This window comes from Amphiprion ocellaris, chromosome 19 (assembly GCF_022539595.1).
Source record: "Amphiprion ocellaris isolate individual 3 ecotype Okinawa chromosome 19, ASM2253959v1, whole genome shotgun sequence".
NCBI classification, from domain to species: domain Eukaryota; kingdom Metazoa; phylum Chordata; class Actinopteri; family Pomacentridae; genus Amphiprion; species Amphiprion ocellaris.
In genome coordinates, this window is record NC_072784.1 from 5,343,016 (window position 1) to 5,370,322 (window position 27,307).

The following is a 27,307-nucleotide window of genomic DNA, read 5'->3' on the forward strand; positions in this document are numbered from 1 at the left end:
CTGTTAAACCATTTCAAACTATCCATGAACCCAAACATGACGAATTTGAAAATACTCAACAATCAATGTCAAGTTTATGAAACACCTTGTGAAACCGGATCGAATTACCAGAGTCCAACAAATAAGTAGGACAAAAAAAACAACAATTAAAAAAAAAAGGAGAAGGGTAAGCAGTTTGTGAGAGACTTAAAAGTGAAGGATAACTTGAACTGGCAGTATGAGGAGGACGGGATTGGCTGGAGCTTCTCCCAGGCGGTTTCTCCTCATAGCACAGTTGCTTCATGTTCCCCTTTTGGAGCCTACTTGACCAGAGGCCTGGTTTTATCGTCGTCGCCACACTGGTGGGCTTTGTACTTTTTCACCTCAGCCATGTACTTTGACCAAGCATCGCTCCTGCCTGGCTCAGCCTGCAGGAGAGGAGAGGAGGTAAAGGTTACGACCTGGCAGTCAACAAGGGCGTACGTGTAAGTCGACATCACTGAATCTCCACTTACTTCTGAGTCCTGTTTCTGCTTCTTCGCAACAATGCCGGTCTTTAGGAACACACCGCCTCTGCGCTTCCCCACCTGGGTTAGGGGATAGAAGACTGAAACCGTTATAGGAGCCCTTGCAGGTGGACTGCCAATGAAGGAGACTACACCAGAGCAGAAGGTCTACATTTAGACTCCTGTCGCACCACCAGCGAAAACCATCATCAGTGAGGAGCATCCCTAGTCTTTTCTCAGCTATTCGTTACATATTGCCAATGTGTGTTTATGAAAATACCAAATGACAACACCATAGCTGTGTGAAATGCTACTGGTAATTTAAAAACCACAATGTTGGTCATTATTTCACAAAGTGATAAGACTGGTGCTTTAGTTTGGATTCAACTATCTCATCTTACAACTGCCAAACCCCTTACAAAGCTCGTCACGGGAGGGGCCTTCTTTTCCACTGGGCTCTGTCCGTGCTCGGCAGCAGCAGCTCTGGCATCTCCACCTGTTTGCTGCAGCGTCTCCTTTTTCCTCCTCTCCTCCTCCATCTTCTTCTTGAACATCTCCATGAAGCTGCCGTCGTTGGCGAACGCGTTGCCCCCCGGCAGCGGGGCGGCGCTAGAAGGCTGTGCGGGGCTGCCGGAGGGGGACGCGGGGCTGGAGTCGCCGCTGTTGCCGCCGCTCGACTGAGGTTTGCCGTGTGCGCGTTTAGAATCCATAGTTCCCGGTGGCGTAAATCAAAAAACAGTCCGGCGGCTTTAAGCGAGTATTTGTCCGTTTAATAATAAGTATGGCTTTGTTGAGGAGTTGGCCTGATAAGAGTCCGGCTGAACCCCACCCGCAGTACAATAAGAAAAGCCCTGGAGTTATTCTTCACTTTACAGAAGCGTTTTGGTTTTTTTTGTTGTTTGTTTTTTTTACAGAATTAAGGGGAAGTTAATAAAAAACAAGCAAAAGGCTCCACAATACAAGCCCTCTGGCGCAGAAACGTTCCTCCGGGCAAAAACAAAAGCAGGCGCTGCTAACGTGGCTAACGCCCGGTTTAAGGCCCTTAGAGACGAACAAACTCAACTTTAACCTCCAGTTCATGTGTGGGACGTATCAAGATATAAAAATAACGTTTCGGTGCGCGTCAAAGTTGAAATATCTACATCAAACACACGGAGTTTTGCAGGTTTTTACCGACGCTCATCGCTAACTTTCGCCGTCCATCAGCTCCGGTCGGCCATGTTGAATTCTCTCTGCGGCTCTAGCGCCCCCTGCTGAGCCGGAAGTGAAGTCGAGTTTAGAAAATAAAATACCATAGACTGTATAATACACATTATACTTAATTATACAGTCTACGGTAAAAACTTGCGAATACATCAGTGTAGCTGATGCTGTACTGCTGTGTTTGAGGTGAAACACTAAAATTTACTTCTACCAGCATAAAATGTTCTGCATGCTTTTTGTGTCACTAAGACCAAATTTACTCTAGGCACTATTTTTTAAATCTGAGGTAATCATAATATAAAATGCTTGTATGCCCCTTTAAATCGCCCCTTGTGGGGAAATAGTTATTTGAATTGAACTGAATTGAATATATGATGTGGCCTAAATGGGCGCTTTTTAATTTGAATTTTGGTTTCCTGGGTTGCAGATTTCTTTTGGAAGATGTTGGAAAAGACAGTAGTTTTGAGATTTCTAGATTCAAATTAGTTATTATACTTTGTCTTCATTTCATAAATGTTTGAATTCATAAGGATAATTAATTAAAAGCACAGTAAATAATATGTTAAGAAAGGTAAAGTTGATAATGTACACCTTTTAAAACTGATGTTTGGTTTAAAATGTAGTGCTGTTTTACAATGTTCATTTGATGGAGGATGAAACGTGACCACAGTTTGGTTACGGGTCACACCTGTGGGATTGTGGATCAGATGCAATACAGCGCATACAGTAATTGTGACTTATAAGTTTTATTTATTTCAAATCTGTTGGCATTATTTTGTTAAGGTGCTTTTAAGTATGGACAGTTTAATACATTGTTGTCAAAAGCTAGCATATTGGACCTGTCTAATGACAGAAAAGTGGCTTGAAAGACTTGCCTTTGGAATCTGTCTAATTAGAGACACTTTTTGGGAAACATTGTATTATATCTGAAATGTTTGTACGTCTTTGAGTTATTTAGCCCCGTTTTTCTTGTCCAGAGCGTCCAACCAGCTCCAGTCTCATACAGTTAAACCCTGAATTATTCATAGCTGAGCCAAAATTTGATTTATGGTGATATTTTTATTTAACCGGTAAGGTTTCTTCTGACTGTAAATGAATAAGTGACAAAAGACAGTAAAACATTATATTAGGGATGTTAATGATGAATTTTAACTCTTATGTTTATGCATTTTTACTAAAATACCATCTTCTCAGTATTCAATCTTGAGCACAAGCATGGTTCTAAGAAGCTTTTTGCATGCTTTCACTGGAATTTTGGACATTTTGGCCTAAAGGTCAGCATCTTTGTTCATTGTCTGAACTGTTCAGACTCAAGGACAATTCTTCTTGGATTCTGCTATTCCTGCCAGTACAGGGGTCACTTCTGGTTTCCAAGCAACCTCTTTAAGACTTTTGACATTGTTGGCAGATAGAGGAGAATATAATTGTTAAAAGACATCTGTGTGAAGCGTGGCCTTCATTATATCAGACCGGAGTAGTTACAGTTGGTTATAGATTTGTTAAGGTTCACTGTGTCACAATAGTTTCACTACATTACCACAAGTTAGTACTTATCTACATTTGTGTGCTATCTAATCATTTGACAAAAAAATCTTATCTTTGATTTGTTATCAGGACTTTGGAGAATAAGGTGTGGTGAGCTTGTTTGTTAGGGGCGTTTAATATTCATCACAGGATTTCAAGTGGAATGATTAACATTTTAACTCATTTGTAAATCACATAAACAGAACAACTTAAGCAGTGTGTACGTCTCCATCGTGCCATTTTCTCGCTGAGTTACTTGACATCGTCTCGTCTGGTTGGTTAAACTGAGGTACGCCGGTTCGCTGTAGGCTGTCGAGACGTGCTTGTGAAAACTGGTGTGATGGATAAACAATGCCTTCACCACTTCACTCAGGTGGTCGACAGTTGCACAAAGGATGTGAGAAGTTTGACTAATCGGTTTGACCTTTCCATTGTGACAGAACTAAAGTGTACCCACAAGAAGGACCACGGTGATAAAACCTGAGTCAGTCTTCTCTCTCGGATCCTTCTGGGGAATTGTTTCTACTGAGTGCACTTTAAATGGACTGGAAAAAAGAGATCAGCAGATGCCGTCTTTATCTTAAGATCCCATTTATTTGTAGTGCAAAAGTCGAACAGAGAGAACTACAAATCTTTAAGTTGCTTCCGATCCCTGTGTGCTATAATCTACTGAGAGCACAATGATGCAAACAAACAGTAAAAAGTTAAACCCTTCACGCCATGCAAATCACTTCACACCATAAATATAAAGTCAGATCATGAGTAGAAACGTGTGCGAACACAAACGGCAAGATTCTGGTCTGTGTAGATCATAGCACAAACGCTTCCAGGGAAGTCACAAAGCAGCAGCTCTGATATGGGACACACTAAAAGGACTATCATAAAGAAACAACGGTGAATAAAAGGCAGTCGTAGTGTTTGATAAATCTATTCCAGGCTTTTCATCTGCTTCCAGTTAGCAGATGACAAAAGAATTCCAGTGTATTGATGAAAACATCTCCTTCCAGTTCAGTTAAACTGTAAATGAGGCCTAGCAGCAGTCAACAGCCAACAGTTAGCTGAGTCGTTATATTTAGTGTCATTATCATCAGGGACTCATTCTGTTTCCCAGCTGATAAAGGAGGAGGATTAGAACCCCCTCAGTCTAAAGTGGTTTGTGCAGTCAGGTCCAACCCACAACTAGACACCCTGTTTCAAATCTTTGGGAAGAAGGATGGGAATGAAAAAAGGCTTCATGTAGCTAATAATTACATTTAGAGGCGACAAACGGGAACAGAAGTCTTCGATCGTCAGACATCTGAGCATCAACCTGCAGTGTGACGTTATCATGAAGTAAAATCCATTTCTGCTACAAAAAAAAGAGATAAGGTTGACACTGCAAGTATCTTGATCTTCAGTCTCATCCATAAAAGGAGTATTTTTAGTCTTCTGTGAGGCACCGAACTAATCCACCCTTCTACTGAGAAAGTGCTTTGGTGTATTTTGTGAGAAATTCTTCGATTAAGTTGTAGAGAGAAAAAAAAATCAAAAGAAATGAAAACAAAAGTCACCTTCATGATCTCAAAAAACTCAGATAAAAGTAAAAGCTATGAGAAAATTCACGACAAACTAATCCAAGATGTGGCGGCCTGTTAAAGGGATAGTTTGTGTAGCTTAACGTCTTCTTGAGCACTTTCAGTAGTAATTCTAAGACCCATAATAACTCCTCCCTCATCTACCACATTTTAACTGACATAAAACATAAAAAAGAAATAAAACTAAAAGAAGAAACAGGAGTGAGTCCAAGAGGCTACAGAGAAAGGAAAGATCACCTTAAAAGGTGAGACGGCCTCTGTTTATGGTCTACAGTTCGTCCTCCTCCGGTCCTGTCAGTAGTACCTCCATCCTCTGAGGGCTCGTATCGTGAAGAGCCAGCAGGGGGCAGCAGCAGCACGAAGAACAACTGAGGTTTTGAAGGCATAAAAGGCAGAGATACAGGGAGTTCATCAGGTGAAGTAGATCACTTTATCTCATCTTGGGTGGTGTCGTGTCAGTCCTCTCCTGGCGTTGGTGGACTGTCTCTGCTGGGCGAGGAAGGACATGGCCTGGTTGGACGGAGCCAGCCGGTCGCCAGACACTTTCTGATGCAGCACCATTCCCTGAGAAGGAAAGGAGACAGAAGATAGAAGAAAGATGAAGGGAAAAAGCGACGAGCCAGGTGGGGGATATGCAGAACGAGGGCATGTGTCTTCTGCAAGCTGTTGCCTAGCATTTGTCTGCGCACTCACCATGTTGTACCAGGCAGTAATGATGAGCTTCTCCTCCTGGTCGTGTCTGGCTTTGCTCTTCTCATAGTCATGCTGTTGAAGAGGAGAAGCCACGATGCATCACTGAGATCAAATAAGAACCACTTTTATCTGTTAACGTCAAAGGGTTCAAACCTCCAGATGCTGGATTTTTCTCTCCTTCTCTGTCAGCTGGTTCTTCAGCGCCTGAATGTCAGGAGTCCCAGTGACCGGCTGCTGCTTAGGATCCAGGGTTTTGATCACCTGCAAGCACACACAAGATATTTCTTTAAACAAACATGTTATTGACTGAGCATTTTTTCTCCCTATTGCCTTCCTGCTCACAATTAAACTCAACTTGACTCTGGAATATTATGCTATTGGCCTCCAGCAGAGACGAGAAGTTAGCTAGAGGTCTTTTAATCTCAACTCCACCTCAGATTTTTAGGATTTTCAGACTTCTGAATTCAAAAATCTGATTTGTAGTAGTCTTCAGTCCTAATTAACCCCAAGATAGGACTGTGACCAAAATAATAATCATGATAGTTTTGATCAATACTGACTATGATTATTGTTATTGCTCTTTCACAGTTCCACTTCCATGTTGTGCTGCATTAATGCACAAATCTTTGCACTGAAATAAGACTGATCCTTATTACATTATAACAGCACAGCTCCGAGAGACAAAATATTGATAAATCTGCACCCAAACTGTTTGTGAATCTATTGTGCAGCAGTTTGTGGTGTTTCTTTGACACAGAGACATGTTGACCATTAGAGTGGCAATTAGCATAATCGATGACGCCGACATCACTATTTTTAATCGATGCATGTCTTTTTCTAACTTTATTTCACTGCTAAATAATTGGCTGTAGTCATTGTTCTGCTACAGTTTAGGAAATTGTGGCAACAGCCAAGTAGGACTCGGTTCAGTTGAGAAATTTCCAAAAACCCAAGATTCCAATGTATGAGAGTACTTTAACCCTCGTAATGTCCTCCCAGGTGTCACACACCTTTTGTCCTCTGGGGTCAAAAATAACCCCGCCTGGTTTGACTTATTTAAAGCACATAGTATAAATTGTCAATCAAATCTGTGTCACACCTTTAGTCTTACTTCAGTCCAACCCATTACCACAAATTTTCCCATTCATTTTGGAGTTTAGGGCCAAACAGACCTTGTTTAAATAAAAATATACAACGCCAAAAGTCAGAATGACCCCAGGACAACAGGAGGGTTAAATTATCACAGAACAAAACTAGAAAAGCACTCAGAGAGCGCAGTATTCCGTCAACGCCGTTCATTCCCCCATGTGTCATTATCAGAAATGCAGCATATTTTTGTAGAAATGCAGCATTGTTTTTTATTAGTTATTGATGATCAAAAATCACGGCAACATAGAATGTGGCCATTTAATATAGATGACACAAAAAAATGATGTTGCACTGAGCACAAGCGTGTGTTCTGCATGTTTATGTTATGTATGAATACAGAATCATGTGACCTAAACATGCAGTGGGCGGCGGGAATTGATGGGACTCAGAAACACCCATAAAATTTAATCAGTTGTTCCTTGTATGATTTCCGACAGATAAGTCTGCAGTGGTGGATTTTTTATAAAATGTAAACCTTTGTTTACATTTTGCGCTGTGAATGAAATGAACTTCAATGAAATGGCATTTTTGGAGGAGAATAATTGATTTTCCTTTTTCTGTTGTGTGTCACTCTTTTACTCTGAACTACAGTCACAGTATCCAGGAAGGGTTTGTATAGTGGAATGACAGCTCCCCAAAAGTGAGGTTAGACACCTTTGTCACTCCCTGATGGCTGTGAGTTTAGGAAGCACCCTAGCGCAGATTTGCATGAGCCGAACACCCATGTTAAACATTGATATCACTGCGATCATGTTCATTTAATTGCTGCAATTGAGGAGAATTGCTCCGGTGAGTAATAGTGAACAGACTTGATGTGTAAAAATGGCGGTGAACTCCTTTAACCAGCGCCGCTACAGCCACATGCTGAGGAGGAAGCGTTCTATTTGGGGGGACTGACCGTTCTCGCCTTCTCCATGTAGCGTTTGTATCGGTCCTCCATCTGCTTCATGTCCTCATCCTTCTTCTGCAGAATCTCCTGGAGTTCATCTATCTTCTTGGCCACTGAGAGGGAGAAGTACATTCGTGTTTAAATAGGGAAGAAAGTAGCAGTTAAAAGATTCAGAGAGCCTGAGATGGTATTTCTGTGATTTCTCTCACTGCTGCTGTCCACTTTGGGCTCCAGGTCATCAATGACCTCTCTCTTCTTTTGGAGGTCTGAGTGGGCTTCGTGGAGCTTCTCTCTGGAATAGTCACACATCAAGAGTGTGTGAATTCACTTTTGTTTTCAACCCACACGAATAAATAATCTGTAAGCAGCAGAGGAGTACTTACAAATGTTCCTCAAGCTTTTTCTTCAACAAGGAGGACTTTAAAGAAAGGCAAAAAAAACATTAAACTAAAAATTCCAAACACTTTCTAAACACACAAACACACACACACAGTATAAGCTGTGAAAGTCAAGCTGTCAAAGAGTCAAATCATGGGCCAGGTGGAGAGAGGGCGGGCCGTACTTACGATGGCCTGATTTTGGCAGTTGTTCGATGGGGGCAGGCGGAGAGAGACAGACAGAGAGGGGCAGGCGTTAACAGTGAATCACCACAGCAAACATGGGTTAAAGTCCCACACGACATGTAGCAAACACGGCACAACTCAAACGCAGAGTGTGTTCAACGGTGCTCTTTTCAATAAACTCAGTGTGTCATGCAAATACAGCTATCCTTTAACCCTCGTGTCGTCCTGCGGGTCAAAACTGACCCGTTTTAAAGTTTGAAAATGTGGAAAAAAAATATGTTTTCACAGTGAAACTTCTGATGTTCACATTTTCAACATTTTTTGGAAATCTTTGAACATTTTTTGGTGGAAAAAAAAAATGTTAAAAATATTTCTTTAAGAACATTCACATAAAAATCAACCAAAATCCAGTGAATTTCGCTGGATTTTGGTTGATTTTTATGTGAATGTTCTTAAAGAAAATATTAGAACTTTTACTGATATATATGGAATCACTTTAGATATTTTTAGGATTTTTCTGGAAGATTTTTACTCATTTTTTGAAAATATTTACAAGAATTTTCTTGCCAAATTTGGTTGATTTTTTTAAAATAAAATTTTTGAGGGAAACTTTTAAGGAATTATTGGAATTTTCTTCCTGAAGGTTTTGCAAATTTTCTGAAGTTTGGGGAATTTTTTGCTGAATTTTTGGATTTTTTTCAGACAAGGAAACAATATTTTTTGGTGCCCGAAAATGAGGACAACAGGAGGGTTAAATACGAGTTTGCTAATAAAGTTTCACAGTATATGTAACACAAGAACTAAAAATTCCTGAACCATATGCCTTCTACTTCACCTCCTCCATGTGAGAGTGAAGATATACAGCTTCCTTGCACACTGTGTATAGAATATTTGTGCTGAGAGGAGTTAAAATGATTCAAGTGTACGGAGCAGAAGGCAGCAGCTCTCTCCACTCACATCCTCATTCTTGCTGTCCTGCTCCTGGAGTGCTTTCTGGAGCTCCTCCACTTGAGAACGCAGCTCTGAAACCTGCTGCTCGTTCAACCTTGGAAACGGGAAAAACAGATTTAGGGGACGAGAAGGTGGGAAGAGAAAGAGCAAAAACAGAGAGAATTAATAGAGAATGAAAAGGTTATTAGTAGGACGAGTCATAAACCAAAGTGAGGAAGGCGGTAAAAGATGAAACAAAGTTATTAAGCTGCAACTGCTGTGGGTGGAAGATGTTTCTAAAGCAGGGGTGTCAAACATGCGGCCCGCGGGCCAAAACCGGCCCTCTAGAGCATCCAATCCGGCCCACAGGACGACTTTGTAAAGTGTGAAAATTACAGAGAAGACATTAACTGCAATCTGTAAATTTGTAAAACTATAAATTTAAAATAATTTCCAGACCATGACAAGTTGTTTTAATCATAAAGTAAAATACTAGATTGCTTATTGTTCTTGTCATTTTGTCTCATTTTTTGTAATATTTTGTGTAATTTTTGTAGTTTTTTTTGTCTATTTTTTGTCTGACTTCTGTCATTTGTTATGTTTTTGTTTTGTTTGTTTTTATAGTTTTGTATTTCCTTTTTGTCTCGCTTGTGTTTTTTTCTCATAGTTTTGTCATTTTGTGTTTTGCTTTATAGTTTTTTGTCTTGTTTTGTGTCTTTTTTTGTTTTGCTTGTGTCATTCGTCCATTTTTTTGTCGCTTTGTCTCATTTTTGTGTTATTTTCTCGTTTTTGTTGTTTTTTTATCTTTTTTTTATGTCTGATTTTTGTCATTTTGATCATAAAGTAAAATACTGTGTTGTTCAGTTCCAGATACCTGTGACTAAATGTTGTGTTCCTTTGTAGACACTCTGTGATCTGGAAGTTGTAATGCGTAAATGATAAACTGAGGCATAATGTTATTTTTCTTAAGAAATTTCTGGTTGTTCATAATGTTTTGTAAAAAGATAATTCCTTAAATGTGAGCGTTTTCAGAATGTACTTTTTTGCACTAAAACAAAGGAAAAATTAGGAGTTGTTGTTATTTATTTCTAGGTTATTATGCTGTGATTTTACTGATGACTTGAGATCAAGTTGAGCTGAATGTGGCCCCTGAACTAAGATGAGTTTGACACCCCTGTTCTAAAGAGATCAGGTGGATTCTTGTTCATGGGCCACAGACTGCATCCATCCATTGGAACGAATGTGCCGCCTGGCCATTCACTGCTCTGCTCCACTGAGCATGCTCACTCCACTCCTCTCCTCCTGTTACTGTTGCTGGGGATGCTTCCCACACCCTGGGCCTGGTGTTGCAATGGACACACACACAAGCACACACACACACACACACACAGTCCACCCACATGTCCACATGCCCACAGGCATGTAAACACACACATACACACTCAGTCAAGGGACAATCTGGCTTTCTGCTGTCGTTCCTCCAGTCCAGCCCACACAGCTCAGTCGAACACACAGTCCAGAGGGTGAGTTGACATTTAGGCAGATATCACTCGTTCTATCAGCCAAACAAGCAGCTTAATGTCCAGGAACACACAATATGGTGGCCTAGAAGGGGAATGATTATTTAACACTGCTGAAAGTAGTTGGACTGTATATCTGGTAAACACATACTCCTACCTGTTTTGAGTTTCCAGGGTATTCTTGTTGCGCTGAGCCTCCTCCAACTCAGCCTGAACCTCCACTACTTTCTGTCTGTAAGTCTCCTCCTGGACACACAGCATCTTGTTTTCACTTTGCAGACGCACCACCGTCTCCCTGGCAAAGACACGCAATGATGAAAGCTTAGGGAAATAAGAGGCGAAGGAAAGTGGAGGACAGAGTGAACGGGTCAGAGACTGGTCCTGCTGAGATGACCGAGACGTCTATGCGACAACGCCCAAGCCAAATGTGCCATGTGTCACTATTTGCGGGCCAATTGCGCATTCAACTTCTAAAAATAAACTTTTGTGGCTGTGTCAGCCACATGAACACAGAGAACAGGGCTATTGATAGCTACATTGATGCAAACTTCATGTTATATTTAATTGCTCTGCTCACATTAATGTGCAGCCTGTAAGGAGACAGATACAGAATAACAATAGACATACTTGAGCTCAGGCATAATCTCTGAAGCAAGACTTCCCACTGTGACATCATTGTCAACCAAGCTTCCTGCAAAGACAGAGAGAGAAACTGGGTGTCAGCTGTACATTTTACAGATTATATTTAACAGCCTGATCATGTTATTTTTGTTTCAATGCAAACAAGAAACAGCATTTCAATCATTTTTGGATTAATGACTTAGCCTCCATTATCACGATAACTGTAAAAAGGTAATACTTTTGTTTTGTATTGGTGTAAATCACACTTCTCTTGGAGAGTATGAGGAAAAAAATGCATCCCTTTGGTTATTTACCAACTTGCAACTTTGCGTCTAGACTGAGTGTAATTATGAGCTGCTCACCTGCTCCGCTGAGACACTTCTGCTGGACTTGTGCGCACCTGAGCTCATCATTTGTCTCCCGAAGTGTGTCTCTTTCTGAGATCAGACGCTGCAAAAGAAAGCACACTGTAACACTTGCACATGACCTTAAAACCTACGTAGCCAGAGGTTTTCATATACTGACTCTCACGACATAGATGTGATTAGTAACACATGGATAAAGTGATGTACACCGAACATCCGCAAATTTAAAACAGCTGCAAGAACTCTGACGGTGTCCTGTAGTTGTGCAGCGAATCCTTTAGGTCCTGTGTGTTGTAGGGCTTGTTCCGGTACATCCCCCATGTGCCTAATCGGCCAGGTCAACACTTTGAGTGGTTCCTGAGTAGCTATTGTGGTGTAGTATTGTCCTGCTGGGGGAGGCTGCTGCCATCTGGGAGTGCTTTAGTCTCTAGCAATGTTTCGGTAGGTGGTACGTGTCAAAGTCCACATAAACGCCAGGATCCGAAGTTTCTCAGCAGAATATTGCATTGCAGCGAGATGATCCATGTGAGCCACTTCACGCCCCAGCGCTTTGAATGTTGCCGATCGGTATAAATACACTCTACATGTCAGTACATTATGTATCCCTTAATTACTTTGACAAGTAACCGAGGACATTCATCACTCCTGTCAGATTGCAGGAGGTGCTAGAATTGGCACAGGACGTGGGAGTCCAAGGAAGAATAGTTAAAAAAAAAAATAAAAAAATTTGCTTGGCAACGATCTCTCCTGCAGGGAAGTGTGTCGTGTAATGGTCACAGCAAATATTGATCTACAGAACATTTGTCATCACTGAATTAAAAACTATATCACTACACACTGAGTAGTATGACGGGGCTTTAATGTGTGGCTGCAACATCCAAAATAAAACATCAATGGACACACCCTGTAGAAGTGATGTAGCGAATCTTGAACCCTCGTGTCGTCCTGCGGGTCAAAATTGACCCGTTTTAAAGTTTGAAAATGTGGAAAAAAATTTTTGAACATTTTTTAGTGGAAAAAAAGAAATGTTAAAAATGTTTTTTAAGAACATTCACAAAAAATCAACCAAAATCCAGTGAATTTCACTGGATTTTGTTGATTTTATGTGACTGTTCTTAAAGTATTAGAAGTTTTACTGATATATATGTAATCACTTTAGATATTTTTAGGATTTTTTTGGAAGATTTTTACTTATTTTTTCAAAATATTTTCTTGCCAAATTTGGGGGATTTTTTTTTTTTTAAAATAAAACTTTTAAGAGAAACTTTTAAGGAATTGTTGGAATTTTCTTCCTAAAGGTTTTGCAAATTTTCAGAAATTTGGGAATTTTTTTTACTGAATTTTTGAATTTTTTTCAGTCAAGGAAACAATATTTTTTGGTGCCCGTAAATGAGAACAACAGGAGGGTTAATGTCCTGTCGGTGTTCGTCAACTCACTTCTTTCTCCTTCAGCAGCGCATCGTATTTGTCATTAAGGTTCTTGTACTCAAACTGCCACTTCTCAGCTTTCATGGCCTCTGCCGAGTGCTTGGTGTGAAGCTCGTGAGCCTGAAATTCAGAGAGCAAAGAGTCGGCGAGAGCGATCTAATCAAACTGCTTCCAAACACGTGCAGAAGCCAGACTGTGTTTAACATCACTTGGATGTCAACACAGGAACAAGCATCACTCTCCCTCCTCCTCCCAGCCCACAGCTTGCCTGTCTCTTGTAGGTGTCCAGCTGACTGCGGGCAGCGTTGGCCCTGCGGAGCTCCTCCTCCAGCTCGCAGGTGCGCTGCATGTACACCGTGTTGCGCTCCTCCAGGAGGCGCACCTGTCTGCGCAGGTCGCCCAGATCCTCCAGCTTCCTCTTGTACGTCTCCACCAGTGCTTCGAGCTGGTTCACCCGGTCAGACGAGTGCCTGAGAGGGCAGAGAGGAGAGTGTGGGAGGTGTTGAGTACCGGCGCAGGAATACGAGTTTTAGTTGAACACAATACATCTGTGTGGACGTTTACTTGACTACTTGAAAACAACAGCTCTGACGCAAGCAAGTGTCAATGCATGAAATTCATATTATCAACACAGATGTCAGAGAGAGGAGCTGAATGGACGTCTGTGTGTGGGCAGCGTGGGGGTTGTTTCTGTGAGTGTAAATTGACAATAAAAAGGCTGGTGATATTCAACATTTTTTGATATTGTCAATCAAAGCCTTGAAAGACTAAGTAACAATAATTCATTGTTAGTTTTGGCCATTTTGTTGGTAGTTTTGTTTTTGTCAGCAGCTCCACAATATTTGTCAGTCAGTAATTGCAATGTATGGATTTCACATTTTCACATATGGAAACGTCTTTGTATATAAAACAATTATAAATTATGAATGAACTGCATTGAAAAAAGCTGCAAAGCATGAACACAAACCCTCAGTGTCCATGTGACTAAACGCCCACCAAGCGTGACTTTCTACAGTTTCTCTGAGTACAAACTTGTTACCGTGTAAAAGGGCCTGCACAATTCATTATATAATAATCATTGTACAATTATTTCGATGTGCGTGTTCGTTTCCGTGACTAATTAAACATGACTATGCGGGACTTTTTAGAGGGTTATTTCTAAACCTGGCCTCACCTGAGGATGTCCATCTCGTCTTTGAGGGCCTGGGCCTCCTGTGCCAGGCTGGTCAGCTCTTCGTTTCGGTGCTGCAGGTCGGACACCTCGCGCTCCAGTATTTCCCCTCGCACACGCATGTCATCCCTGCTGTTCTCTAGTCTGAGATATACAGTGGTTTATGTAACTGGGCGGATTGTAACATACAAAAGGGAGCAAGGAGACATTTTTTGAAAAGCAAAGCAAATTACGTAAACATCAGCATGTCGATCACGTAGAGGCCTCAGAATGTTTGTCTATCTCCCAGAATACCCTGAGCTGGTTTTCTAATAAGTCCAACATTATGCATGGGTACTACTTGTACCTGTAGTTCTCCTCCTGAAGCTGCTCCATCTGACTCTGCAGCAGCAGCAGCTTCTTGCCAGTGATGGCAGTGGTGGAGGCGTCCAGAGAGTCGCTGCGACTCAGCTTCTCCTTCAGGGAACGGGTCTCCGCCTGGAGGGACGACTTCTCCTCCAGAACTGCTGATAGCTGTTGAATGGGGAGAGAAACGAAGCACTGAGAGTCTAACGGACTACTGAAAGAGAAGTGATGGAAGACGATCTACAGCCACAAAAAGGGAGAACAAACGAGAGACAAGCAAGCAGATGCACACAAAGAAAAGTCTTGAAAGCCGATTGGAAGTATGAGCAAGATGGCGGCACAAAAAAATGAAATCTTTCCAAAAAATACACACAAGAAAATTACAGGACAGATTCACAGGAGAAAAACACGACGTACACAGCGACAAACTCACCACTTTTAATGCAAGAGGACCTTAAACACATGCTCTGTTCTGACTTCACATGCTCTGTCGTCAAAAGCTTATTAGTCAGCTGGTTTGCGTTGGTCTCAGGCGGATGTAACTTTGTCAGTAGTGCAGTTGTTAGCGTTACCCTCGGGGTCTAACCCTACCCTCGTGATATAAATAGATGAATATGTGCAGTTCATTGAGGACCGTAAGTAATACATGTAGTGAAAGTTCTAAATGCAGGCTGGTGGAGTTGGCTGGACTGAGAAAGGAGACAAGTGTAGTTTCAGCAAAACGTTTGTGTCGGACTGAAACAGTGAGGCAAGCTTGCATTCCAGTATAAAAAATGGGGCTGCATACTTACCTGCGGGACATCTTTCCAGTTTGAACACAGCAAAACCCTTCACTGAACTTTAAGGACAGATTGCATGCTTTAGCACCGGGCCAGTAACAGTAAATAGCTTTCAAAACAACACAAATGACTAATCCCTAACGCGTGGGCAGAGCAAGTAAACAAACAGGTGGGCTGAGAGCAGTACAAATTATTGTTGGCTACTGCTCCATCCCAAGGCAATGTGTCAGTTTTATCTTGATGTTATGCAACTATTGACTAAAATGTGTCTTTAAAAAAAAACCTAAATTAGTCCCTTTGCAGTCAGCGGTGCAAAAAACAAGCCACAGGAACACAAATAAAGTCTCCGGCGGGCTAATCAATAAGGGTCAAAGCACAAAACTGGCAAGCGCACACATTCAGCAGCATGCTGCAACCACAGTACAGAGAAAAGAAGCCCCTGAGTGTCTGAAAGTCAGGAAGATAGAGATGAAAGCGCATTATCTTACACTAAAGCACAAATTAGTTTGCCTTTTCAGATAGTGTCAGCATCTCTTCATAAAAAAGAAGATAAAGCAAACCCAAGACTCAGTATTACATCTAGTAGTAATACTGTATTTATTCATTTTTCAGTCTAAATTCTTGTATATATTGTAGATATTATTGTTATTCTAATTATTATTATGACTGAGTTTCAAAGCATGCGTTGTAGTATGATATTGATTTTTATTATTATTTTTTTTTTAGAACAACTTAATTATTAAACCAATGTGACATTGTCCGTCTGTCCTGTCAAGAGATATAAGAGCAGCTGCAAAATTCATGTTTATTTTGTTGACATTTTAGAGTTACAGGTTTTAACATCTGGAATTTTGGATCTGTCTTTTTTTAAAATCACTCCACAAATCATAAAAATTGACCTCCGGTGCTGTTGTGGACGGTTGCCTGCCACAGATCCGTATTATCATTGTTCAAGTGGAATATATCTAGTGTAATACATCTGTTTACTCTTATTTCAGTTCATTTTCTGTTAATCTTTCATCAAGTTTACATCTTGCACTTGTGTTACTTTATTTTATTTTTCTTATTCATTTTAATTCTAATTTTTTCAAGACACTTCACACAAATACTTTTAGAAACTTGTATTTTGTACTTTGCATTCTTTGTTATTTCTATTTCACTACTACCTCTGTGTAATTGTGTATATTCCACTAACCTTTGTTTATTGTATTGTATTCTGGCAAAATAATTTCCTCTGGGATGAATACAGTAGATCTCATCTATCTTTTAAAATACTGTCAACATCCAGAAAAATGTTTATAAATCAGGCTATGAATGATTTATGAACTAAGTAACAACCTTTATTACACAGACTGGAATTAAAATGAGAAATCTGGAGCAAATAAAAGCTGCAGAAGTAGAGATTTCTGACTTGGAGTAGAAGCAAACAGCCTTTAAAGCTAAGTTTTGTAAAATCGAGCTGATTGAATAATTGTGTTTTGTGTCATAGGTTTTTGCAAAATTTTATATTTATGCTGTAAAAATGAGGTAATATATCATTAATATGCACTAATTTAACATAATATGTATGTTTTTGCTGTTTTCTTCCCACAGACGACATGTAATGAAGGAAAAATCTCAACGTTGACCAGCGCACTAAGAAACAACAACATGTTTTTGCCTGTAGTATCTTGCTTTAATTGGCTGTAAACCTAATTTAGCCAACCAACCTGATGTTCAAGGTCTCTGCAGCGCTGGCTCAGGTCCTCCTTCTCGTCCGCCTCTTCACTAAGAAAATAATACTTCCTGGACTGCAAACACAGAATGTGTAAACGGAGGACATGGCACACTAATCACAGCAGCAGAGAGTAAACACAAATGAAACCACTAAAGAAAGAATCTGCTGCAGGACTCACCTGGTAGTCAAAGTCCCCATAGGTCTCTGGGCTTCCTGGTTCTGATGAAGGCTCTTTTGATAAAAGCTTAAACAAAGCAAGAGAGACAGTCAATGAACGCAGCAAGCTCAAATTACACAGAAAAATACAAAGGAGCCTGTTGCCAAAGCAGGTTTATTTGATCTTCTGGATAACTTAGAAAGATGTTCTGTGTTTTGACGTTCCTAATGGTGCCTATTAAAGAATAAACATATTCTTGAAATAGCACCGAGTAGGTTTCAGTGTTCTGTTTATCCCCACTTCTTTGATTGTGAATTAACTGTGACTAAGAGCTGGATTAATGCAAAGTAGAGAGAACCGAGAGGATAAGCAGAGAGGCTCACTCACCTCCTGAATGGCTGTCATCACAACATGCTGGACAGATTCCTCAAGTGTCATTATCTGCTGGATTTGCTCTGCGTTTAGGAAAAGACAACAAAGCCCCGTGAAGGTGCAGCCAAACGCAGATTAACACAAATACCACTGAGCGGCACCGTGTTTATTTTCAGACAACCAGTCCTCATGGAGCTAATATCTCAATAACAATAACCTGATGAGTTTTTGCTCTTTTGCAGTATTTTCTGTAAGTAAGGGGAAAAAAAGCATGTGGTCAATTTATCAACTTGTGATGCTCGGGCCATAGCTGAAACAGGAATCATGTGATTTCAATTCCAGTTAATCCTGTGTGCTATTTCTACAGCTGACTGCCTCTGCTTCCTTTCGCTTCCTTCAACAGCAGGCAGCTTACCTTGTTTCTTCTCACAGCTGACGGCGCAGCCCAGTACGAGCTGCACCAGCTTGCCCAGTTCAGTGACATCTCCCATCTCGCCTATAAGGTTCACATCTGGCAAATGCTCGTCCGATATTTGGTGACCGAGTACCTTTTGATGGGACAGCGAGGTGAGAAATTCGGCTTGAATGTACCAGAGGTGGCAAATATATAAATATAAGAAAATCTCCTTACATCGTGATAATATTCCAGCATGCTTTTAAGAATCTTCTTCAAGTTGCTGACCTGAAAGAAGGAAAGAAATCAAGAGTTACTATCTTGATCCTCATTTTAATCAAGGCAAGACATTTTGGTCATTCGGGATAGCTGTAGGGTATTCTGTCATATCCTGCTGTTTCACAAATTACCTTGAGGCGCCAGTTGGCCCCGCTCTCCTCCTTGATCCTGCCTAGCCATGTCTCATTAAACCAAGAGGGGTCTCTGTTAATGAGAGCACAAGAGAACAGTGAAGACGACGCAGACGACATAACTGCGGACGTCAAGATTTACCGGAGGCCACGGGGCAACGAGGCGCTGTGCCCGTGTTCCTCGAAGCACAATGACATTTGAGTAAAACTGTTCATTAAAGTTACATGACATAGGAATAATAATGAAGGAGCGGCTAAAGTGACCTTAAAATTCAAGACAGAGCACATTGTTTGTTTTGAAAAGGTTTTTGAGACATTTGTGTTGTTTTTTGAGTTTCAAAATGTGATCGGTGGGTGTTCCTGCACAAAGCAACGCAATCAGAGTGTATCCTCAACTGTGAGGTAATAAGCTCAGTTTGGCATTAATCAGCCTGTGCACATCAGTATCTCCATCATGGAGGACACAACAGCTGCTTGATAAAACTTCTACATGTAAAGGTGCAACTTCAAAAGTTCTGTTCATGTGTAAAGTGAATTCTGAACGAAGCAAATCCTTCATAATTGATTGTCATTTGCAAATTATTGTCCTGTTAAGTATCTATTTACAGAATTCTCTGATTGGTAAACAGGTGCTAAAACCACCTATTGGGACGCTTCTGACAGTTCAGGTCAACCATTAAATCACTGATTGAACCGAAGCTCATAGTAGTTAAGCCTGTATTAGAGTGCCAGCTGTTTGTGCTATAATTATGGTTTATCTGACACTTCGAAAGCAGCTAAAACATGCGGATGGACACAAGGGACGGAGATACCCAATCACAAGTTACAAAGATCATTAGACCTGGAGCTGACTGCCATCCTCAAAAATCACACTCACTAACTCCAGATTATATCCTTTAACTGGTTTTAAATTTTGCATAGACAATTGAGGTGCACAATCCTAGAGTCAGTTTAGTGCAAATGAGAAAGATAAGCAAATCTCAGTGAGTAGGTTCCTCTACAAGCCGTTTCCCTGAGCTCAGGTTGTGCTCTTAGAATATCAAAACAATGAAAAGACCTGAACTACTTCTGCTTACATTCTGTGCAGTACGTGTGCGATGGCTATTCCACTTGTCAGGTCGTACTTGCTGCTGCATGACGGCACCTGGAATGTCTGCAACTGAGAATGAAGATATGAAGGATTAGACACCTTAAACAAACTGTACACATTTGATGTACACAAACATTTACTGACTGCTTAAAGCTTCCGTAAGCATGAATAAATAGAATGGAAATGTTTTCTTGTGCGTTAGTTGCGTCATATGGAAGTGCAATGTGAAGTAAGACAGCTCAAATTCGTCACGCTACAGCATTTTTTGCAGCTTAATACTAAAAAAACTTGCATAGTTATCATTTACTTATGTTGTCTTTTTTTTGGCATTTTGTTTCCCGCTTTTGTCATTTTTGGTGTCATTTGTGTAATTTTTTGTCTTGCTTTTGTCGTTTGTCCAGTTTTTGTTGCCTTGTAACTTCTTAGTCTAATTTTTTGTATGTTTTTTGTTTTGTGTCGTTTGTCTCATTTTTTGTCATTTTGTTTCTCGTTTTTGTAATTTTTGGTGTTGTTTGTGTAATTTTTTGTCTCCTTTTTGTCGTCTGACCATTTTTTTGTCGCTTTGTAACTTTTTCGTCAAATTTTTTGTCTTTTTTTTGTTTTGTTTCGTGTCATGTCTCTGTTTTGTCATTTTGTTTCTCGTTTTTGTCATTTTGCATCTCATTTTTGTAATGTTTTGTCTTGTTTTTGTTGTTTTTTTGTCTTTTTTTGTCAGACTTCATTTTGATCATAACATAAAATACTTAATCATTCAGTTCCAGATACCTGTGACTAAATGTTGTGTTCCTTTGTAGATAAACTGCAATCTGTAAGTTGTAATGTGTAAATTAAAAAAATGAGGCATAATGTTGCTGAAATTGAACTTATTTTTCTTAAGAAATTTCAGGTTGTTCATAATGTTTTCTAAAAATATAATTCCCTAAATATGAATATTTTCAGAATGTACTTTTTTGAACTAAAACAAAAGAAAAATATGAAGTTGTGGTTATGTATAGGCTATTATGCTGTAATTTTACTGGTCCGGCCCACTTTAGATCAAACTAGGCTGAATGTGGCCCCTGAACTAAAATGAATTTGAGTTATTCAAGTCATCTGATGCAAATCTATGTATCTGTTCATATCAATCTATCTGAAAACCAGAATATCACAAGTTTTCTCCAGTAACATACAGTTCTGTACCTATAAGAAAATAACATTCCAGTATTCTATAAACTACAGAGTAATATGCATATAACAACATGTAAATAGTGGGATTTTTTTTGTAATCTAGCCAGCTTTTCTAAACATAACTTGAATAACAGATACTCAACAGTTATGGGGGTTTAAAGCCCTACTTAGCATGCTATTAATACTAGCTGCTACCTTAGAATAGCCCCACTCTTCTGTGTGGAAAGGTGCCAAAAAGGTGGATTTACCTTGAGGAGAAAGTCACTATGTTGGACAGCTTAACACCACTGTTTAAGTCTCCCAGCTTACCCTGAGCTATTTGCGTGTGTTTGTGTGGCAGTCAACTGTGCTGACAGTGCAGTCAGTTTGAATAACAAGGTAGAGCAGACCACCAGGAGCAAACTTCCGAAGTGTTTATCTAGCTAGTTAGCTGGGCTGGCTAGCGACAGTTAGCCTACAACCAAACAACTTTCACACCCGTCAACTGCTCATACGTTAACTTATTTACACGACAAAGCGGGAGTTTAACAACTACGTGGGGGCAGTAGCTTCTAAAATTAACGCTGGTTCTCCTCTTAATTTGCTTCCACCTGCTGTCACCTGTTAGCCGGCGGTTAGCCCGGCTCGGACAGCCCGCTAACGTCAAACTTACCCAGGTTAACAGAGAATCGCACAGCTCTGCCTTGTCCAGACTCATTGCGCTGCGCTCAGTGGAAACCGGCGGCGGCTCGCAGGGAAGCGGCGGGTTCTGCCCTCAAGTTCTGCCCCGAAAGTTTCTCACTCAGTTCCGACTCCTTCCCACGTCAGTCATTATGCGGCCACGGCCTCTGCTGTCCCGCTGCTCCGATACCCACTTCGCGTTTCGGCTCCTGTTATCCCAGTGAGCTTCCGTATTAAGAGCGTTCCCATGGAAACGGATTATGTTTCGGGTCAGCGTGTCTGGTCGTAGTAAATAATAATAACAATTATGGCAGTGACAACCCGCTTTTTAAAGCTCTCGTAATGATGTTGGCTTAAATACTGGGCGAGCTTTGATTTCTTTACTCTTTATTTAACCAGTAAATGTTGCTGAGACGCACATAAAATCCCACAAAATCTGAATGAAAGAGGAGGTTATTATAAAAGATGATCATTATTTATTTTATTTATGGAATTATTTATGAGACTGTTGTCTTACCACCTGTCAAAGCCACTTGAAATCCCTTTAAGTCACGGTGCCTCGAAATGTGTAAATACTGTATAATGACCTTTAATACATTTAGCATTTCTATAGATTTTAAAATTAGAAGTGTTTTTTTTAGTATTGTGCAGCAAGTTTTTCAGAGTATATACTGACATTTAATGTTACTAACATTTGAACTTCCCTCAGGATTAATAATCTATCTACCTATCTATCGATCTATCTATCGATCTATCTATCTATCTATCTATCTATCTATCTATCTATCTATCTATCTATCTATCTATCTATCTATCTATCTATCGTTCTATCGTTCTATCGTTCTATCGTTCTATCGTTCTATCTATCGTTCTATCTATCGTTCTATCTATCGTTCTATCTATCGTTCTATCGTTCTATCTATTTGTTATAATTTAAAACAACAACAACAACCAAAAAACAACTTACATGGCAATTTTAAACAACACATGAACATCTAAAACCATAAAAATCCCCTTAGTTAACAACAAAAGTGTTACACTCTTGCGCACTTAAATGTCAAATGGTTCAAAATTTAATCACCAAATGAAACAAGAAGGAATTTGCATTCATTTAAATTTAGAAGCATTATTAAAAATATAGGCTTCACAGTAGGAACTTGGGGCTACCATTTATTGCTACAAATCTTTTATTTTTTTCAGATACTTCATATGTCTGACTTTATTTCTGATGACAGACTCAATCCTCCTCAGCATGGAGGATACCAAACTTCCAGAGAAATGTTTTTTGCTTTTGTCGGCTCTCTTTGCTGGAGGGGTTGTGTTTCTCTGCCTTTCTCTTTAAACTACTCCGGCGATGTTCTATTGGATTAAAGTCAGATAACACACTGGGTTAGGTCAGAGTTTTCACTTTTTGCTTCTTTACAAACGCTTGTGTGTTTTGGCAGTGTGCTCTGGCTTGCTGTCATGCTGGAATATTCTTTTCCTGCCAAGCTCTGGCAGACGGGCAGTCATCTTGACAGTTAGTATACTGGTGTATCCACAAACATTTATGGTGCCGATGCCTTTTGAACTCAAGCAGCTCTGTATCATCAAAACCCCCATCCATGCGCTTCACTGTCAGGACTATGCCATCATCTGAGCCACGCAAATTTATTTTGGTCTCATCTGAGCAAAGAATTTGCTCCCAGCATTCATTTCACTTCTTTTCATGTTCTTCTGCAAAGTTTAACCCTCCTGTTGTCTTCATTTACGGGCACCAAAAAATATTGTTTCCTTGTTTGAAAAAAATCCAAAAATTCAGTGAAAAAAATTCCCCAAATTTCAGAAAATTTTCAAAACCTTCAGGAAGAAAATTCCAATAATTCCTTAAAAGTTTCCCTTGAAAGTTTGATTTTTAAAAATTCCATCAAATTTGGCAAGAAAATTCTTGTAAATATTTTCAAAAAATGATTAAAAATCTTCCAAAAAATCCTAATAATATCTAAAGTTATTACATATATATCAGTAAAACTTCTAATATTTTCTTTAAGAACATTCACATAAAAATCAACCAAATTTGCAAAATTTGCTGGGTTTTGGTTGATTTTTTTGTGAATGTTCTTAAGAAACATTTTTAACATTTCTTTTTTTCCACCCAAAAAATCTTCAAAGATTTCCCAAAAATGTTGAAAATGTAGACATCAGAAGTTTCACTGTGAAACTATTTTTTCACACATTTTCAAACTTTAAAGCGAGTCAATTTCGACCTGCAGGTCGACACGAGGGTTAATCTTACAATTCTGTGTCGAAAAGTAGTCATGGGTGTTTTTCTTGAATACCATCCTAACCTGATTCCAGCTGATAATCCCTGTGCCAAGTCTGAAGTACATGATTGTTGGTTTTTCAGAGTTGGATTGTGAAAGTAGGGCACTGTCCATGGCGTCCATCCTAAGAGGACAACTACTGTGACTCTAATTAGTGTTACTATGGACTTTGACTTAGACTTTAATTCAGTTCAATTCATTTTTATTTATATAGCGCCAATTACATTTCAAATTGTCTCACGACACTTTACAGAACCCATATGCCTGAACCACCAGAGCAGCCCTAAGGCGACAGCAGCAAGAAAAAACTCCCTTTTACAGTTTTTCTCAGTCGCTTTGGTACATTTCTCGAATCATCCTCGACATTTGCAAAACAGTAAGTGCATTTCTCAAAACATTTTGTACAAATAGCAAAACACCATGGATTACCTGCAAAAGCCAGTCTTTTGCTCAAAATCCTTAGTTCATCTCTCAAAAGTAAATATCTGTGTCAATGAACATGTCAGTGGCATTAGAATGACAAGTCGTTGTGTCATTGTGTGGATCAGACAGTCAGACTGCTGAGTCATGTTGTCATTATAACAGTGTTCTCTGGAGGGATGTTCTGATGGAAACTATGGCTAAAGTTTTCATGACAGTTATTGTAAATTGTAAGTTACACCTTAGTGTATGTGGGAGATTGATAGCAAGAGACTAGACAAGATTCACATTTACGCTTTTAATGTTGTAATTTATTGACAGACCACGTCATTGCGATACAGAAACTAAAACAGCACTGCATAGCACAAAGAAAAAAACAAAATTAGAAATGTGAACATAGGACAATCTCCTTAGGGAAAACTGTACATGCAGTGCTGTAGGAATTACAGTGCAGTCTTCCTACACCTCCTGACGTTCCTGTCTGTTGGGCCACAAATTCTCATCCATATCACAATGTTGGCCATCAGGAATCCCAACATGAACAGACGACTGCCAATCAGTCACTTCCCTAGTATTGGACCTCCTCACTGTCACTCACAACACCTGAGCCAATCACCTGCAGTCTCTCCCACCTGAAATCCACCACCTTTCCTTTGTTTGAAGCACATCCAGCTTCATTCAGACACACACAACAGCCACTTGAGCAGCAGGATCACCCCACACCACTCAGCACTGGAAAACCCTTCACCATTAACAACCTGATTCCTGGAAACCGGAGAATCAAGGCACGTTAAATCTCATCTTAAACCAGGTGGAAGCTGTTTAGTATCATAGCTAATGCTCATGCTAATACTAACAGGCCTTCACCACTACAACCATGTCTTGGATTTCTGGATGCCACCCCCATGAAGCAAACGTTTGGTTCACAGGGGTGGCATCCAGAAATCCAAGAAAGCCAAAACATTTGGCTGAACATTGGTGAGAAACTGATGATGATGCTGATGGTGGTGATGATTGTTATGATGATGATGATTGTTAAAATGATGGTGATTGTTAAGATGATGATGATGGTGGTGATGATTGTTATGATGATGATGATTGTTAAAATGATGGTGATTGTTAAGATGATGATGATGGTGGTGATGATTGTTATGATGATGATGATTGTTAAAATGATGGTGATTGTTAAGATGATGATGATGGTGATTGTTATGATGATGATTGTTAAGATGGTGATGATTGTTAAGATGGTGGTGATGGTCATTGTGATGATGATGATTGTTAAAATGATGATGATGATGATTGTTAAGATGGTGATGATGGTGATTGTTAAGATGATGATTGTTGTGATGTTGATGATGATTGTTATGATGATGACTGTTATGATAATGATGATGATTGTTATAATGATGATGTGATGATGATTGTGATTATCATGGTGATGATGATGATTGTGATTGTTATGATGATGATGATTGTGATGATGAGGATGATTGTGAATGTCGTGGTGGTGATGATTTTGATTATTATGATGATTGATATGATGATGATTGTGATTGTTATGATGATGATGATTGTGATTGTTGTGATGATGATGATGATGATTGTTATGATGATGATGATTGTGATTGTTATGATGATGATGATTGTGATTGTTGTGATGATGATGATGATGATGATGATGATTGTGATTTTTATGATTGTTTACTAAACAGGTTAGACTTATGTGGTTAAAGAAATCTTGGATGGATGGTGAGCAACCCTTTTTAAAGAACTGGAAAATTCTGAGAAGATTCACCCCTTTACCCACCCCACTCCACTCATTGGCAGACCTCAAGACCAACACCCCCATGCCTTTTCCCAAGAAAAGGTAGGACTTGTTTGATTGATTACCTTGATTAGCAGATCATTAGCAACGTTTCACCTTTTACCTAAACCCAGAACTGCTGCTGCATCACTGACTTCAAACCTAGCACTTAGTCACTGTAATTGATTAAAGTGAAATTGTTTTATGTCATATGCCATTTAATGGATTGAAATGTTTGATTGAAGGAAAGGTGAATGTCATGTGAATGTTTGAGTACTGACATACCTGAACTTAAAGGTGTACTGAAAACCTATGCCAATATTAGAGTTTCTGAATTTTGTGTTTATCGTTTTACTTTATTGTTTTGATCATTGTTTTTAATCAATATATTTCAAGTGTTTTCTGTTGACTGAATGTTTCATATGTTACCGGTTACATAATTTCTGTGTCTGTCTCATCAATCCTCACAGCTCCAAGAGTCAAACCTTAGCCTAGCCTAGCCGTTAGCCCTCCATTGTAAGTGCTACATATGTCATCTCACAGCACTTAGCATAGTTAGGTACATTACGAATTATAACTAAGTCTATATAACTATTATATAATTAAGTCCCACGGTCAGACTCTCCAACCTGTCTGGCAACTCTTTTAGAGCCATAATGCAGACATGCAGGTAGACACAGCCCGAAGTTACACAACTGAGAAAGTTCTGGTGTCATTTTATAACCATGATCTTGCAGTTTGGCTCATTGGTTATCTCAAGCGTACTCTAGTTTTTTTTCCTCAATGATCACAAATTTTCTAAATTGTGTCAGTGAACATAAGTTGCAGACGTTTTTTACCCTCTATCCAATAGGCTCTTTCTAAAGTATCTGATCTTGATTGCTAATAAAAATAAACACTTTACTTGTTAACTTATATAATACTATCATTGAGAGATAACAGAAGTTTGAATTATTTGACATGTAAGTAATATTGCACACAAGTGTACCAGCTTCTGGTATATACAACAATGCCAAACATTTGTTTTAAACATCAGGCAGGCAGAGACACAGTTTTCCTTTACGTTCAACAGGATTGAATAAAAACACTGAAAGCTAGACACAGACAGACACTTGTTTCAGTCTAAAACTTGAGAGTTTTGATAAATAATTGTGTTTTAAACCACTCAAGACTTGCCCAAGTATACAAAATAAAATACAGTATATAAAACCCTAAATCAAAGAAAGGAATATTTTACAAACAGCAGCCACCCAGTTTATTGATAGAGCAGGAGTTCTTTGCTGCTCAGTTCATTTTTTTGATATAATACGAAGAAAATCCCAACGATAAAAACGTCCAGTATCTCTCCAGAAGGCCCCACTGTTTTCTTTTTGCTCAGTTCAAATTTCCTTAAAGCACCACTGGATGGCTCTAGTTGACAAACAGCTATAGGAAACAGCTTCATGCACAACTGGCTGCACCAGAGCTTCCAATCCGTACTGTATGACTGCTGTTATAGATACAAAATATTTCTAGTAAGACATAATTTTAAAACATAGCAGGGAAAATTCAAATGAATCCTTCAGTTTAGA

At 39.6% G+C, this 27,307-nt stretch overlaps 2 protein-coding genes across 3 annotated transcripts; both read right to left on the reverse strand.

Annotated features, from left to right (window-relative positions):
• Positions 1–55: 55 nt before the first annotated feature.
• Positions 56–1,726, reverse strand: trir (telomerase RNA component interacting RNase). The gene is made up of 3 exons (XM_023273584.3): positions 905–1,726; positions 495–566; positions 56–407 (listed from the first exon to the last, which is right to left on the reverse strand). Exons 1-3 carry the CDS (start codon positions 1,193–1,195, stop codon positions 300–302), a joined length of 471 nt encoding a protein of 156 aa, XP_023129352.1. The 5' UTR covers positions 1,196–1,726; the 3' UTR covers positions 56–299.
• Positions 1,727–3,786: 2,060 nt separating this feature from the next.
• hook2 (hook microtubule-tethering protein 2) lies at positions 3,787–21,414 on the reverse strand. 2 transcript variants are annotated; one of them, XM_023273592.3, is made up of 23 exons: positions 21,199–21,414; positions 19,366–19,448; positions 18,290–18,362; positions 18,117–18,167; positions 17,901–18,033; positions 17,501–17,568; positions 17,135–17,200; positions 16,949–17,029; positions 14,462–14,628; positions 14,119–14,259; positions 13,213–13,414; positions 12,954–13,064; positions 11,514–11,601; positions 11,158–11,221; positions 10,688–10,825; positions 9,038–9,125; positions 8,084–8,089; positions 7,901–7,935; positions 7,727–7,809; positions 7,527–7,630; positions 5,633–5,740; positions 5,480–5,551; positions 3,787–5,350 (listed from the first exon to the last, which is right to left on the reverse strand). In XM_023273592.3, the coding sequence occupies exons 1-23, from the start codon at positions 21,241–21,243 to the stop codon at positions 5,222–5,224; spliced, it is 2,136 nt and encodes a 711-aa protein (XP_023129360.2). In that variant the 5' UTR covers positions 21,244–21,414; the 3' UTR covers positions 3,787–5,221. The 2 variants fall into 2 exon arrangements, with proteins under 2 accessions (XP_023129360.2, XP_023129361.2); XM_023273593.3 differs by lacking the exon at positions 8,084–8,089.
• Positions 21,415–27,307: the final 5,893 nt, after the last annotated feature.